This window comes from Sarcophilus harrisii, chromosome 4, assembly GCF_902635505.1.
Source record: "Sarcophilus harrisii chromosome 4, mSarHar1.11, whole genome shotgun sequence".
In the NCBI taxonomy this organism is placed as follows: domain Eukaryota; kingdom Metazoa; phylum Chordata; class Mammalia; order Dasyuromorphia; family Dasyuridae; genus Sarcophilus; species Sarcophilus harrisii.
Genome location: NC_045429.1, coordinates 441,599,899 through 441,616,341, shown reverse-complemented (window position 1 = coordinate 441,616,341; position 16,443 = coordinate 441,599,899). Strand labels below are relative to the sequence as shown.

The 16,443-nt window shown below is 42.6% G+C and overlaps 1 protein-coding gene across 2 annotated transcripts in view; it reads left to right on the top strand.

The window, feature by feature from the left end:
• The first annotated feature begins 3,117 nt into the window (after positions 1 to 3,117).
• Positions 3,118 to 16,443, top strand: part of RABGEF1 (RAB guanine nucleotide exchange factor 1) — a 35,377-nt gene continuing 22,051 nt past the window's right edge. The window contains exon 1 of one of the 2 annotated variants that reach the window (XM_031967879.1): positions 3,118 to 3,258. Coding sequence is in view for 1 of the 2 variants with exons in the window: in XM_031967880.1 (XP_031823740.1) it covers positions 4,159 to 4,262 (104 nt within the window). In the remaining variant the exon portion in view is untranslated. Of the gene's footprint in view, positions 3,259 to 3,324; positions 4,263 to 16,443 lie in introns of those variants that run through there. The other variant, XM_031967880.1, reaches the window with a different exon arrangement.

The following is a 16,443-nucleotide window of genomic DNA, read 5'->3' as shown; positions in this document are numbered from 1 at the left end:
GAGTGCACTGGTCACTGAATAGTGTGCATAATAGGTCTCATTGGAAGGAAGGTGGAGAAATGAAGCTGCAAAGCAGGAGTTCTTAGCCTTTGTGTGTGTCCTGGACCCCTCCGACAGTCAGTGGAAGTCTATGGACCCCTTCCTTATCAAAATAATGTTTTTAAATGCAAAACAAGGAAGCCAAGCATTTGAAAATGAAGGTCTCAGAATTTTTGAAAATGTCCAGTACATGGACTTCCCAGGTGATGATGTAATATATCTGCTCTAGATGGGCTGATCGGGGCACAGTCTGAGTCATCACCCATATCTCCAAAGAGATGTGTGCACAGAGAAGTACCAATGACCAACGTTTTAGGAATCGGATAGAAATGGACCCTATCAAGAAAACCAATCGACAAATGTGGAGTCAATGTTTCAGTGGGCATTTATGAAGTGCCTACATAGCTACTATGCTATGCAAAGAAGGGCAAAAGTCAGTCTTCCACTTGAGGACATCACAATCTAAAGCCCAGCTTTTTATACTGTGGTCTCATAATTGAAGGAGTCGCAAAATTAAGATTTATTATAAGTAAATGTCTGATTTGTATTCTTGTTTTATATCTCTCAGGGGCATATAAAAATTTCTTGGGTGAAAAGGGACAAGTGGAAAAAGAAGCCCTTGTCTAAAGCACCTCCTGGGTGTCAGGTACCCTGTTAGGTGCTGAGCATATAAATACAACGAACAAAACAATCCCTTTGTACAATGTTTTGTTCTAGCAAGGAAGACATACGATGAGTACAGATATAAAGGTATATACAAAATAGATATAAAGAGTATAAACAAGTAGCTGATAACAAGAGTGATTTGCTAGGGAAAGCTGTAGCACATGGGGGATCAGGAAAGGTTTTTGGGAAGGTGATGCTTGGTTTTGAATGAAAGAAGAGGCATCTGAGTCAGAGAGGAGCAGGAAAAGTATTCCAGGCATGGGGGACAGGTGGTACAAAGCCCAAAGACGTGATGGAATGAAAGCTAGTTTGTCTGACTCTCAAGAGTATGTAAAGGCTGAGGGGAGAAGACTAAAGTTTCCAACCTCTTGGCTCTTCAGTTGCCCCCTTTGTAAAGTAAGGATGATAATACTTTCCTGCGTAAGAGATGGCTAGAGCAGATGACACAAACTACTTTCATATATTGTAATCTAAAGACAAAAATAATGTAGGACACTTTAAAAAGTGAGTCCCAGGGTTGACAGGCTAAGGTGTGTGTGTGTGTGTGTGTGTGTAATGGGAATGAAAATTTGATTATTTTAAATCTTATCATTGGGCTTGCGTAGATAAGCACACTTTCCTCCTAAGAATAAGCCGACATTTATATAAGAGCTTTAATGTTTATAAAGTTCTTCCTATCTGTCTTTGTTTCATCTCCACAATAGTAGGAGATAGGTACTATTAACCTGTTTTGCATATAAGGAAATTGAAGTTTCAGAGTGCTTCTTGCCTAAAATCACACAATCTAATAAGGGTCTAAGTAGGAATGGGAGCTCAGGTCTTCCCACCCTCAAGTCCAGCGTTCTGATTACGTGGCCTTGAAGGGTTTTGCCTAGTGCTGCAAGGTCAGAGGTACAAATATTATGTCTATCCTCACGGCCCCAAAGCTTTGCTCCATGTGAATGGGTGCTTTCACTCTTACACAGAGCAGGCTGGCCATTTTATTTCATCCTTTCCTTAGATCCTTATGGAGGCTCTGCTATTTTTTTTTTTTTGGGGGGGGGGGTATCCCGCTGACAGGAAGACCTGACACCAACTTGCTATGTGACCCTGGGCAAGTCACTTATAGACAACTCTCAATTACCCTCCCAAACCCGTGCGACTGGCATCTGTGTAATTCCACTGGGGAGTTCCCTAAACGCATGAAATCACAGGTCTGACTCTTCTCCCAAATAGGGAACTACTAAAATAGGGCTTTTTAGGATATTGCTTAATTGACCAGCCCATTTTTTTTTTTTTTTTGGAAATACACGTCATGAATGTCTGATAACGTTTTCTCCCGCTCCAGTCAAATGCCACATCCGTGCTCTGAGCACAAACATGACGTTCCCAAATTTTCGGATGAGGAAAATGAACCTCCAAGAGTGTACTGATGTGTCTAGGGCCAAGAGCTAGGAAGTGGTCAGACTCTCCATCGCTGCCCCCTTGAAGGCCAGGGCGAGCCTTCTCGGATAGCAAACCGATGACGCATCGCTTCGCTGCGGGGGTGGCAGTTGTCCCCTCTGCCCTCCCCGGGCAGGAATCGGGGGATTCCTTCCCCGTCCTCAGTTGCGCCGCTGGCTACCAGCCCCTCTGAACGCAGCCAATTGTCCAGGGTTGGGAGCTACTTGCCCCGCCCCGCTGGCGGAGACTCGTCTCCCGGGTAAAAGAGAGGGAGGACACCGAAGAAGGCCCTTGGGTCCACCCCGGGATTTCCCCCTCGGGGGCCTGAATTTGCCCCTCCCCTTTCCGGGCGTACTGCCCAGGCACAACCCTTCCCGGATGTTTCCGAGCCCCCCCCCCTTTTGTCCAAGTTTGTTTTCTTCAGTCGCTTCTCCAGGTAGGAGTCCGTGCCCTGCCCCTTTGCTAAGTTTTCGTTCCAGCCCCGCCCCTTTCCCAGGTGTGAGCCCCGCCTCCTCTCTGACTTCTAATTTCTGCTCGGTCCGATTCCCAGTCTCGGCATTCTATCCCCGCCCTCTCCAAGACTAGGTTCCAGCTACGCCCCCTCCGAGTCTTCGAGTTCCAGTCTCCACCCCTCTCCCGGGTTAGAGTTCCAGCCCCGCCTCCTTTGTCCCAGCCCTCTTCCCAGGCATGTTTCTCAGCTCCGCCCCTTCCACGTCAGCTTTAGGATTATCTTCGTCCCTTAAACTCTGTTCTCTCAAGTCTTCTTCCAATCAGAACTTCGCCCCCGCCCCCTAAGGAGGAGGAAGAAGCGAGAAAAGGCTCTCCATGGCTAGGCCCGGCCCGGCGACTCGTGACGCGCGTCAGCTGATGCGTGACGTGATGCGTTGGTCGGAGCAGGGGGCGGGCTTTGCGCGCGCGCGCCCGGTGACGGTGAGGGCGCCGGCGCCGCCGTCGGCGCCGGGTCGGGGGGCGGGGCGAAGCGGGGCCGGGCCGGGCCGGGGCGTGGCCAAGGCCGGGCCGGGCGGGAGTGGACAGACTCGGAGGGAACGCACGGGCCGTGGTGGCACGGCGTGGCGCGACCAGTTCCGGGAGGCAGGCGGCGGGACGCGGCGCGGCCGGCCCGGGGACACGGTAAAACTGGGGACTGATTGACTGGCGGGTCCCGCCCCTCGGGGCCGCCCGCCCCGGCCCGGCCCCCTCCCCCTCCCCATCCCCGGCCCCGTCCCCCTGGTCCCTGCTCGGAGAACTTTGGGTCCTCGGCTCCGCCGCCCCTCGGGCCATTCCCGGACCACCCTCGCCGGCCCCGAGCGCCCGCCGCGCCGCGCCTTTACGAGCCCCGCGTCGGGCAGGCGGGCGCCCGGGAACTTGGGGGAGGGCTCCTCAGCGCCCCCTTATTCTCCCGAATCCCCGACCGAAGCTGAACCTTTCGATCAGTTCCCTGGGGGTCCCGCACTCCGCACCACATGCGCCCTCCGGGAGTCCCGGGCCCAGAGAGGGGCCGCAGTCCCCGACCTCGCCCGCCCCTCCCTCACGGAGAGGAAACTGAGGCGGCGAGCGGGGCAGCGGTGCCCAAGGTCACCCGGCTCGGGGAGGCAGAGCTGGCCCGAGAGCCCCGCTCCTGCCTCCCCTCTCCGGCCGGCTGGTGCAGACGCTCCTGGGCTGCATCCTGCGGCGCGCCCCGGATGACACCCCGCCCAAGGGTGCTCGAGGCCCTGCTTGACGGGGAGCGGCCGCCGAGGGGACTGGCCCGGGAGTTAGCCCGGAGAGGGCATAGTTCACGTCTCCCGGGGCCCGTCAGCAAGAGCGGGAGCGGCTTCTGCCGACCTCAGGGATGAGCCTCCTGACGCCCGATAAGCCGGGGGCCGCGGGCGGGGGGTGTGCCGACTCGGGGCCCCTTGCGGCTGCTCCCGGGGTGCTCGCGGCGTTCGAGAGGGGCGAAGCCTTGAACGCCGGGATTAGGCGGAGGAGTCAGCGGGCAGACGGGTTGGCGGAGGCAGGCTCGAGCTTTTCCGACGAGTTGGGACTCGTCTAATGGACTGGGAGAAGAGACGCCGAGATGCTCCCAGACGAGTCACAGACAAAACCGGTGGGACGGAAGGAGCCAGTCACAGACAGCTGGTGCTGCATCAGTCTCGGTGACTTGTCTCTGTGGTTGGGAAGTGTGTCAAAGGTGCTCGTTGTAGCCTTGTGGGGCCGGGAAGTTCGTTTTGCCTGAACCAGATGAGGGTTTGGTTCATGGGCTTTGGGTCCGGGAGAGGGAGAGATTAGGTGAAGAGATTTGTTGTCTTCCCCATAAGCAACCTCACAGGTCTTGCTAGTCCGAGATTGTGTGATTGATAAGAAAACAAACTAGGTTTGAATGCTAATACCGAGATACCAGAATGCCATTTACCCTCGCTGTGAATATATATCTCTTAAACATCCGTACCTTCAGCATTCCTGCATCAGAGCCTTTTGCAATCTCCTTGCTGTCCTGATTCTGTCCAATAAATCCCAAGCCTCCTTAACCTGTATTCCATGAACAGTTAGAAAGAAGCCTTCTTGTAACTTCTGAGTTCACTTAGCATCAAGTTCACTCATCAGACCTTTCACTGTTCCATATTCATTCACAATTATCTATGCCTTATTTATCATTGATCCTGTTCTGGTCTCTCTCTCTCTTTTTTTTTTTTTTTAAATCAGTAATTCAGATAAAATCATGTAAGGCACGATGACTGGGTTTTCAAATGACACAAAATTGAGCAGAAGAGTAATGGGATCAGACCTGGAATTTTTTCCCTCCCGGAGGCAATTGGGTTTAAGTGATTTGCCCAGGGTCACACAGCTAGAAAGAATTATTTGGCAGCTTAGTGTAAAAGGACAGGAGAGAAGAAAGCCTAGATGAGGCTTGTAGTCAGTGGTGTCTAGAATATAGGGGATGCCCAATAAATGTTTGGACTTACTCTTCAGAACTTAAGAAATTATCTAATTCAACTCCCCCACATTTTACAGAGTAAATAATAAACCTATGAAAGCTAACTAAGGAAGGAAGAAGCCATGCTAAAAATGATATTCTGAATCTTGAGCTCAGGAGAAAGCAGGAAGTCAGACAGTATGGTTGACTGATTATAGTTTTTGTTCTTTTATTAAGTATCACAGGTGGATTTTCATCATTCCATCAGAATGAAAACCCCACAAAATTTCAGTTGGTGGCCAGCCAGTGATTGCTTCTTGTATTAATTTTCCTTTTTTTTTTTTTTAATTTTAATAGCTTTTTATTTACAAGTTATATGCATGGGTAATTTTACTGCACTGACAATTGCCAAACCTTTTCTTTCAATTTTTCCCCTCCTTCCCCCCACCCCCTCCCCTAGATGGCAGGATGACCAATACATGTTAAATATGTTAAAGTATAAATTAAATCTTGGATTAATTTTTCAATCCTTGATCTTGGCTTGATGTTCTGTATATTGTTAGTATTCTAGAATGCTAACTTTTCTGTATCTCCTCGTGCATCCAAATTTCATCTGTATAAAGTTTCCTCTCAAACTCCTTACAGCCTAAGACATGTGATACAGTTAAACTGGACCACTTTCTGCCTGCCCCCAACCATATACTACTACTACCACCACATCTTCTCTGCTTTTACTGTTTTCTGAACTTGCCTGGGCCTTCCTCCTTTTGTAGCCTGTATTCTCCCCTCAGAAGGCATATTCCTTGTCCAGTCTCACATAGTTCTTCTTCCCCACTTTTAATATTGTAATGCTTAAAAAAACAAAAACAAACAAACAAACAAAAAATCATTGCTACCAATTCCCAATGTAGTCAAGCAAAACAAACCTGCCCATTGGTCTTGTCAGAAAATGTATACTTTGCTCTGACCCTGTGTTATAGGAGCCACCTGCTAGTTGCTGCTGGGTTTCTAATTCTGACCAGCAGGATAGATCCCTTCATATGAGAGGATGGTAATTATATAAGAAGACTAAGAGGCAGTTGCATTCTCTGACCTCTCTCCTCTTCCCTCTTGCCTCCAGTTTATTTCATTTTCAATCCACAAACAACATCTGCGGCAGTAAAGGCTGGTTTGCAATTCCTTCAAGTGTGTTATGATTCACAGCTGTGAGGTCTTTTGCACTTAGACATGGTCCTTACCAACTCTGTAGTCCACTATTTCTCTACTCGTATGTGGAAGGCCAGCATCATTACTAGGTCTCTGCAATGGTATTTCTTAGATTTTTGAAGTCTTTCAATAAAGTTTTCCTTTATATTTTTGTATAAAGATGTTTTGATTCTGCTTACTTTATTTTGTATCAGATGTCTTTCACCATTTTATTATGCTTATACTGGGGTCTCTTCCTTGGACCCTAAACTAAGCTGTGTGTTGGGATCCTTGTACTTTCTTCATTGTCTCACTTAGGACTTTGTACACAAAAAATATTTAATGTTGGTCGAATGAAATGTTTCTAGGCCTTTAGGGATAGGAAACTTTCTTTTTTTAAGGTCAGGGTTTATTTTTTTCTCATTGATTTTTGGCATTCATTTAAAAAAATTTTGAGATCCAAATTCTCTTCCTTTCAACCCTCCTCCACCCATTGAAAAGGCAAGCAATATCACACCTATACATGTGAAGTCATGCAAAATATATTTCCCTAATAGCCATGTTACCACAAAAAAAAAAGGCAAGAAAAATAAAGAAAGTGAAAAACAATAGACCAGTCTGTGCACAGAGTTCATCAGTTCCTCTCTGGAGGTGGACAGTATTTTTCATCATGATTTCTTTGAAACTATCTTGGATCATTGTCTTGATCAGAGTAGTCAAGTCTTTCATGGTTTCATTGTTACGATATTATTGTTACTGTGTATAATGTTCCCGGTTCTGCTTATTTCACTTTGTATCAGTTCATATAAGTCTCAGGAACTAAGCAGTCCTTTCTCTTTTTGGAAAGTATTACAAATCTTTAGAAAGTTGTTTCCTCATAATGAGCTAAAACCCTTTCCCTTTGTAACCTCCACCCATTGGTCCTAGTTTGCCCTTTGAGGTCAAGCTGGCTAAGGCTTATCTTCTACATGCTGCTTCTTAAATATTTGAAGACAGTGATCATGTCCACTCTAATTCATTGTCTTCAGGCTGAACATCTTCTGTTACCTCAGCTGATCCTAGTGCAGCTTGGTTTTGAGTGATCCTTTTGTCTCTTCTTTGACTTGTCAGTTTCCCTTCTGAAATGTGGCTCCCGATACTGGACATGATACTCTAGTTGTCACCTGACCGGGGTGGAATATATCAACACTATCACCTTCCTAATCTTGGCAAGACTGTTTTTACTAGCTCTTGGCTAATAAGAACATAGTGAGCTTTCAAGGCATTAAAGTCACTATATCTCTTTCATGAACTCTTTGATATGTTTCCCTCATTTTCTACTTGTATGGCTGATTTAAAAAGAAATTCATTGCAGTATTTCACACTTACCTCTACTATATTATGTTATTAAATTTACCCCATTGTTCTATTTTGAGGTCTTTTTGTATCCTCTTTCTGTCACCAGGTATCCCAATTTTGTGTCATCTGAAAATTCAGTATGTATGCTATATGTGACTTTATCTGAATTATTGACTTTTTAAAAATGTTAACTAGAGCAGGACCAATGATAAGGCACAGATAATTGTGATTGAATATGGAGCAGTGAAGGGTCTGGTGAATGAACTTGATGCTAAGTAAACTCAAAAGTTATAAGCAGCAGACTTTTAACTGTCTGTTCATGAAATATAGGCTAAGGAAGCTTGAGATTTATTGTACAGAAATCATGACAGCAAGGAGATTTCAAAAGGCTGTGATGCGGGAATGCTGAAGGTGCCAGTGTTTGAAGTACTAAGAGCATCGTAGGGAGAAAATTTGATGCTATTAAACCTAAAGGGATAATGGTTGTCAGCAGTAGGCAAGCAGATATTATTTGCTGAATTTATATGACAATCCACAAGAGTTAGCTGCATAGAAGTGCTATTATACTATAGTAAAGCATTTAAACTCAGTCTTCTTGAAACTAACACGGAATACTTATTTAGCAATAATGGCTTAGTTTGTTAAAAGAGTGTTTTAAAACTTCAAGTGGCTATTTGGTTAATTACATATATATGTATATATATATATATATATATATATATTGCATATGCATATTTAGAAATTTAGGGTGATCAGCACAAGCTGAAAAAAAGCAAATGAAAAATATTTTATTTTAGTATTTCCCAGTCTATTAGAAGCTGCTAAGTAAATGCACACAACTCAGTGTGAAACATAGCAGTCTCCTTTTTAGAGAGTGCATTGGAGCCCAAGAAGGAAAATGTCATTAGAAATTCAATTCCTTAGTTAAATATATTTATAGATAAGGAGAACATTTTTATATTGCTTTTTATTGTCTTTTTTTTTTTAAAGCAGAATATGTTATTTTAGGGATTTTCTTTGCATCTGCTGCAATGATTCTTAGTCCTTTATTTCTCTATTGATTTGCTTCTACTGGACTTCATTTTCTTACCAGGAAAGCCGTCATGGTATTTGTAAAGGCTCTTTATGCTTGGAGGGCTTCCAAAGGAAGAGTCTATTTGAAGGCTATATATGACTTGATCTTGTGATCTCATTGCTATAGCTTGGAGAGTCTTGAGACAAGGGCCCTGTATAGTGGTGGTGTAGTCTGGCCTGTGTCTTTTTTCCTTTTCTTTTTTTTTTTTTTTTTAAATGATTGGTTGATTTTGTTTGGGATGCTGAGATTTCTAAGTGCCTATTTGGAGTTGTTGCCTCCCCACAAAAATGGGGAGAGGCAGAAAACATTCTACTTAAGTGAACATTGGGTGCAACTGTTCTTTGCTAAATAGAATTATGTAATCCCCTAGTCACTTCATTGTGGTGCATCTTGTTTTAAAAGAATTTCTGAAAAAGAAGGTAGTCCAAAGGCTTTGAAAAGGATAATATAAAAGTTAATTCTGAGGGATAGCTAATCAAATGGCACATTTAAGTGCTATAATGAATGTGTTCATAGGAAGTATGTTTACTTGCCACATGGAAAACTGGATTAAATTTATGTTTATATGGATCCATAGAGCCACTCCCATTTGGGATGTTATGTAATTGATGAGTGCCGATCCTGTTTGCTGAGATTCTCAAGCATTGAGTAGTCATGGAGTGGGAAGCCTCATGCTACTTCCCTGAGGTCATTGGGTAGAAAGGCATTATTATAAACCGATTATACATTACATTACAGATTATATATGGATGTCAACAATATAAGCATGATGTCATTTACCTCAAATGATAGAATGAGTTTAAGGCAGAGGCAGAGTAGACTATGAGCCTCCTTTCTACTGAAAAGAATAGTGTAGATCATGGCTAAGGAAAATTAGTAGCTAAATACTTGAACTCTCTTCTCTGTTGGGGAGATGTTACTTTCTCCCCAAATATTGATTTTCTTATGAGCATTCTGTGGCTATTTGGTAAGAAATTTCCTGTGACCTTCCAAAAATCTGGTAGAATATGCAGCCTACTACTTCCCCAGGATAGTGAGTTCTTTGTTGTTGTTGTTATTGTCATTTTAGTTTTCTGTGATCTAATAACTTAAGAAATTAAAAAGTCTAAGACATTGTTCAGAAAGCAAATACGGGCTTATTTGGATGTAAGACTAATAAAAGTGTGACAGGGAAATCAAGAGTGTTCATTTCTGCCTGTGGACTTTGTGGCGAGAGCTTAGTCAATCATGAATGCTGGAGGACCATATAAGTCCAATGTATGTATTTTCCAGTAGGACACAAAAATGTCACTTTCACCCTGCCCAGATTTTACCTGTGGTGAGAAGACAGGGTTTTGTGAACTAGAAAGTACGTTGGAAGGTTTTTTTTTTTCTTTTTTCAGATTTATTCTTAGGAAGTGAAATTTTGGTCCTTCCTTGTTTGTGCAGTTTCAGAGTCTCCTGAACTTAGTACAGATTTTTCTAAGAGAGCCCTTCTTAATTGTGTAAATGAAAGATAACCTGCAAAACTCTGACCACTCCCCATTCACATATTTTCTTCCCAAGGTTGCTTAACAACCACCTGGTTCTTTTACAGTTTCAGCTGAGCTGAAGGAAAACTGGGTTAAGATTAGCTATTTCTCTCCAGGAAGTTCTCTTAATTTGAATACTTTTTTTTTAAGAATGGAATTTTGACCAGATAGGAAAAGCCATTATATTTTCTTGCCACTTTTCCTCTTTTTCTTCCCACTTTTATTGGATCCTAGAGGCAGAGGTAGATCAGGAGCTGGATTTTAGTAAGATTGTTTAATTTTTGCAGGTATCCTGAGCCATTAGGCTGTTCTTTAGCAGATACCATCTCCTGACAGGATAATTTTGACTAGGTGAAAGCTAGGTTTGAGATCCAACAGAGCAGTTGATTGTTGGCCAGAAGTGATTGCTTAGGGATCAGGCTTTGCCACCTCTTCTTTAGGTTATGAGTCTTACTTTGACTGCAGTAAACCTTGAACTACATCTACTTCTTGAAATAGAAGTCAGATTTTGGTGAGCAGGCTAGGAGAGGAGCTCTGACTGCTAATCTCATGGGTGGAAGTGAAAGGGGTATCTTTGTCACAGTTGCTGGCTGATGCTTTGGGAATTTATCATTGCTTCAAAAACATTTGGAGCCAGAAGGGACTTTTGAATTCATCAGATGCAAGTTTGACCTCATTTGATCCATGAGGAATATCAGAAGAGTCAAATGATAGCCCAGGGTCCCCCAGATTGTAAGTGGCCTCAATGCATTACAGAGGAGCCCATGTAGGGAGATGGATGGAGAACTGACTTCCAAGACCCAGGGATTGGGGTCTGAGAGGCCCCAGGCAAACTATACTTTCTACCCCATTGTCCTTTTTTCCTCCTTTTCTCCAATGAAAAGAGAATTATCAATACTTTGTTGACTTTGGACAGTCTTTTGCCTTCTCTGTATCTGTTTCCTCCTGCCCTATTTACCTCATGCAATTGTTTATGAGGATTCAACGAAATATTATGAAGGCACTCTAACAATGCCTTATATTTATATGGAGCTTCACTTTTTATAAGCACTTTTACACTCATTTGATGCTAAGCAGTTATAATTGAGCAAGCATTGTTTGAGAGACTAGAGCCCAGAAGGATTAAGGGACTTGCTCAAGAGCACACGGCTCCAGATTTGTAGCTTGTTGGCCAGTCATTTTCCACTTATATTCAACTCTTTATGATTGAGGTCAAGTAACCTCTACTTGGGGTTTTCTTGGCAAAAACATTGGAGTGGTTTGCCATTTTCTTCTCCAGTTCATTTGACAGATGAGCAAATTGAGGCAAACAGTGTGAAGTGGCTTGCTCCAGTCACACAGGTAGTAAGTGTCTGAGGCTGGATTTGAACCCACAGTGAATCTTCTTGACTTCAGGCCTGGTACTCTATGCACTGCAGCTCCACCTAGCTGAAATTGTAGGGCAAACACTCAAAGGCCAGTTCTTTCACTTTGTATTTTTAAAAACATGTAAGAGATTATTGATGTTTTTCCTTCGGATACAGCACAGCACATAGGATAGAGAACTACCTTCAGGAATGACTTGGATCTTGCTGACTTTATTATTCTGGGCTGGTTTCTTCACTTCTCAGGGCCAGGCAACTCTCAAAATCATTTAATTTCTGAAAAATTACAGATTTGTATCACTAGCTGGTTTCTTTCTGGAGTTTCCTCACAGCAGTAAAATCATAGATTGTAGTGGACCAGAATTTGGGGGGGGGATGAAAATGTCCAATTGCTTATACACTAAAACCTCATTTAGTCATCATTATCCCCTGCGTGTTGACACTATCCTCATTTCTCTGTCTTCACTTGATAAATGAACTCCGTGCTAAACTGTCCTCTGATCTCCAATCCCTTGTTCCTTGTCCCTTCACCAATCACCCCTTGCCAATCTTATCTAATTCTAGTTCCACCCAGTGGTGGAAGAAGTCATAAAACTGTTTCCATCATGAGTTTATATTATTTAATCTACCTCTCAAACTTCCCTGTTAGTGTTAAGAACATCACCTTTCTCCCAGCCCCTTGGCCTCTGGCTTCCTTGACTCCTTACTTAAACTCACCCCACATAGCCTATGGCCAAATACAGTCACTTCTGCCTTATACTGTCTTCGATATCCGTCCCCTTCTTGCAGCTCACACAACCACCATCTTGTTTCAGGCCTCTAACACTTCTCTCACTATTGAGATAGACTGCTCTTTGATCTTTCTGCTTCATGGTTTCTCTCTCTTCATCCTCCATTCACCCACCAAAGTGATTTTTCCTGAAATATCAGTCTGACAGTCAATAAACATTTATTATGTGCCTACTATATGCCAGGCCCTGCAATAAGTGCTGGAGATACAAAGAAACACAAAAGACAACCCTTTTCTTCAAGGAGCTCACTCTCTAATTAGATAGCACATTAAAACAAAGCTAATCACAGGGGCAGAGGCTAGGGTGAGATGAAATGGATGTCCTGGCCACTCTTCTTAAATGGAGGATCTGCAAGGATGGACTCTCTACAGCAGCCTCCTCAGTTCTAATCAGAAGGAAGGATGAGTCCTGGGCCATGGGGTAGAGGAAGGGTGAGTTTCTCAGTTGGTATGATATTGCAAGATAATGAAGTTCCAGAGAGCATGATGTGGAAGTGGGAGGAGTGCAGCCAGATGGCGATCAAGTCACGTATGCCCTCTCCCTTCCCTCACTGAGCATGAGTGACTTCTGATTAACTCCAGGATCAAATACAGACTTCTCAGTTTGGCATTTAAAGGTTTTTTTGTTTTTTTGTTTTTAACCTGGGCCCTTCCTACCTCTTACTGTTCTGCAATCCAGTTACACTGGTTTACCTATTATTCTTCAAATATGATGGTCCATCTCCCATCTTTACCACCTTGCCCTGGCCCTCTACCAGGCTGCCCCTTTCACCTGTTCTTGGCTTCCCTGATTGTCTTCAAAAGGCTTCAAAAAACTTAAAACTTTAAATGTCATCTTCTGAAGGAGACCTTTACAATCCTGCCAGCTGCTAGTACCTTCCTTTTGAGGTTATCTTTCATCTGTTCTAAAACTCTTGAAAATGCCTCAGTTCAGTCTTTACATGTTGTCCCCTCCATTAGAATGTAAGGTCTTTGATAGAATATTTATCTTTTTCTTTGTTTTCAGCATGTAGCCTTGTGCCTAGTACATAGTGGGCACTTAATAAGTGCTTGACAAACTTGACTGATTTATCAAGGGAATCAGGTGTTCTAGGTGGTTTTCCAGGTCACTGAAGGTTATCTTTTAAAGTGCCAACCAGTTAGCCAAGTTAGAGGGTAATTTTCTAAAATGTGCTGTAGCACATTTATATTTGTATTCTGTGTGCTGATTTTAATATAACTTTTTTTTTTAGATGATTCCGGGTTTTTATTATGGATAATTCAATGGAGCCTGGCAACTCCCTCTAACAATCTGCTTCTGGTGGTAGTCTTCTTTGTTCCCCCTTCCTCCAGTCGTGGGACCTTTAAAGAAAACAGATTCTGTTTGATTTGTTAGCTTGTTGGACATAATACAATTTAAGAAAACATATTTAGTTAACTATTAATTATCACAGAAAATCTAGCAGGTTTATAATTGGGGAAAAGGGTAGAAGAAAAAAACCTGTAATCATAGGTTAAAAATAATGGGCTTGGAGAGTCCCCTCTGCACTGCCTAAAACAAGGTGCCACAGGGTGGTTTGCTCCCATCGTGACTTTAAAGGGATATCTACAGAATGTTGGAGCCCTTGCTGAAAGAGAATGCTGTCTCTAATTTCTTGCTACTTTGTTGGTAGTGGTCTGGTGGCCAGATGGAATAATATAACTCCATAAGAGTGATGGTATCAACATCACAGATCTTAGGAGAGCTTAGGAAGACCTTCCCCTGGCAGCTTATAATATGTTTGGCCTTGGAAATCCAGCTGCCTTGAAGGGCATCTCCTCTGGGAATACTGGCCAGTGTATAGTTGGGGCTGGGCAGCTTTTCAGAATCCTTGACTCTTGGTGATTGCTGATCTAAGGTTAATCACTGCCCATTGATGGAAGCATCATCTGTTAACCTTTCAACTATTGTACTGAGGAACACAGATGTCCCGCTTTGATGTGTGGGCATTGCTGTTCCATGAAGCAACAACAATAGCTAGCATTTATATAGTGTTTTGAAGCTGACAAAACACAACAGCCCTGGAAGGTTGGTACTATTATCAATCTCATTTTACAGATGAAGAAACAGGCAATTGGAGATGTGACTCACCCAGGATCACACAATTAGGAAGTGTCTGAAGCTGGATTCCAACTCAGGTCTTTCCGACTTCAAGCCCTGCAATTTATTCTCTGAACTATTTGAAACTCACTCTGATGTGGTATGGGAGGTTCTGACCTCTGAAGGCCTGTGCATGTATGGCACCATCCCCCCCACGATTGGGGCTGCGGGAGGTCATGTCTAATTTTTGCTTCTCCAGGGATCCTATGGAGGTTGAGAAGGACAGAGTGTGGCAGTGTTTTTGAAATAATTTATTTCCTTATTTCTTACAGTACAATAGTATTCCATCACATTCATGTATACTTATTTAGTCGTTCCTCCGTTGATGGACATTATCTTGGTTTCCAGTTTTTTTACTACCAAAAAAAGCTACTATAAATACTTTTGCACATATGAATCCCTTTCCTTTTCCTTTTCCTTTTCTTTTACTCTCTTTTGGATATAGGCCTAGTATCTAAGGCACATAGGTATTAAAAAATCCCATCATAAACAAATTAGAAAAACATGGGGAAAAGTACCCATCAGATCTTTGGAAAGAAGAATAGTTCTTGGACAGAAATAAGAGAGGATCACAGGAGATAAAATGGATAATTTTGATTACATAAAATTAAAAAGCTTTTGCACACACAAATCTAAAAATGCTAAGATTAAAAGGGAAACAATTAGATGGAATCATAGAGTTTAGAGTTAAGAGGAACCTTAGCTAAGTGTGCCTCCTTTTTCCTGATGAGGAAATTGAAGCCCTGATAAGAGGGTGAGGGCTTTGGCCAAGACAACATAGGTAGCAAGTAGCAGGGCTGTTAAGTCAATCTTGGGCCTTTGACTCCAAATCCAGTGATTGTCCTGCTATCCCGGATGCCTCTGGATGTCCTTGGTGCTTTTCTTTGCCTGGAAAAGAGATAAGGAAATGTTAATTGATTTAATAATCTCTAGAGTGTGTCTTTAGAGACCATGCATTTTAGAGCACAGAGCAAGAATATATGTACTGAGTTTAACCTGACAGATCTAGAGAGAAAGAAATAAGGAAAAGAGTTGAAAGCACTAAAAAGACTCCTGGAAAAAGCTGAGACCTTGAAGCTCATGTGATCCACTAGTTGTTCTGTGACTAAATTTTAAACCTGATGATGAATAGTGAAACAAAGTATACCTATGGGGATTTTACTGGGATAAACAACAAACCATTTTTTCCAAAAGTACCTGGAGATTTTGATTTTATAATTCTATGACCAGAAGATCTAATAATCTTTCATATGAAGAAAATTGAAAGGTGAACCCACTGAAAGGGGTCTTACTGCCTCATGATCTTTTTAAACAGTGGGACTGGTTTTGCAGCATTTCATATAGTTTACTTTAAAAAATTTTTTTAAATTTATTTTATTTTTAATTTATGGAATAAAAGTTTCCATAACAGTATAATTTTTAAAAGATTGCAAATTTATTATGTACAACTTGCTATTTCTTTTAAATATATAATAAAGTTATCATGTAACTTTCTTTTTCCCTTTTTCTCCCCTCTCCCTACCCTAGAGATGGTTACCATTAGATACAAATGTGTGTGTGCCGCTGCACATAGCCATTCTATACATCTATTTATCTGTACTTTGTCTTGATGTAGATAGCGTTTCCGTCATAAGTCCTTTTTAGTTAGTTTGGGTATTTATAACAGTCAAAATGACTTACTTGCTTCAAGTTGTTCTTTGAATAGTATTGCTGTTACTATATACAATGCTCTCTTAGTTCTGCTCATTTCGCTCTTCATTATAAACACAGCAGGTATTTGAAATTTCTGACAACTAGAAGAAATCCAGGGGAAGGAGACCAGGATAGATATGACTCTCTTTAAGTATCTGTAGGATAGTCATGTGGAAGAAAGGATTAGATCTGAGCTGGGAGGATAGAAGTCAAAAGGGCAAGTGAAGGCTCTAGAGAAGAATCAGGGAAAACTTCCCATCATTTAAAGCTAGCCACATGGCGAATGAGCTTCCTCCAGAACAACAGTCCAGAACCAGGAGCCTCTGAACTTTTTTCTTAAGTATTTTAA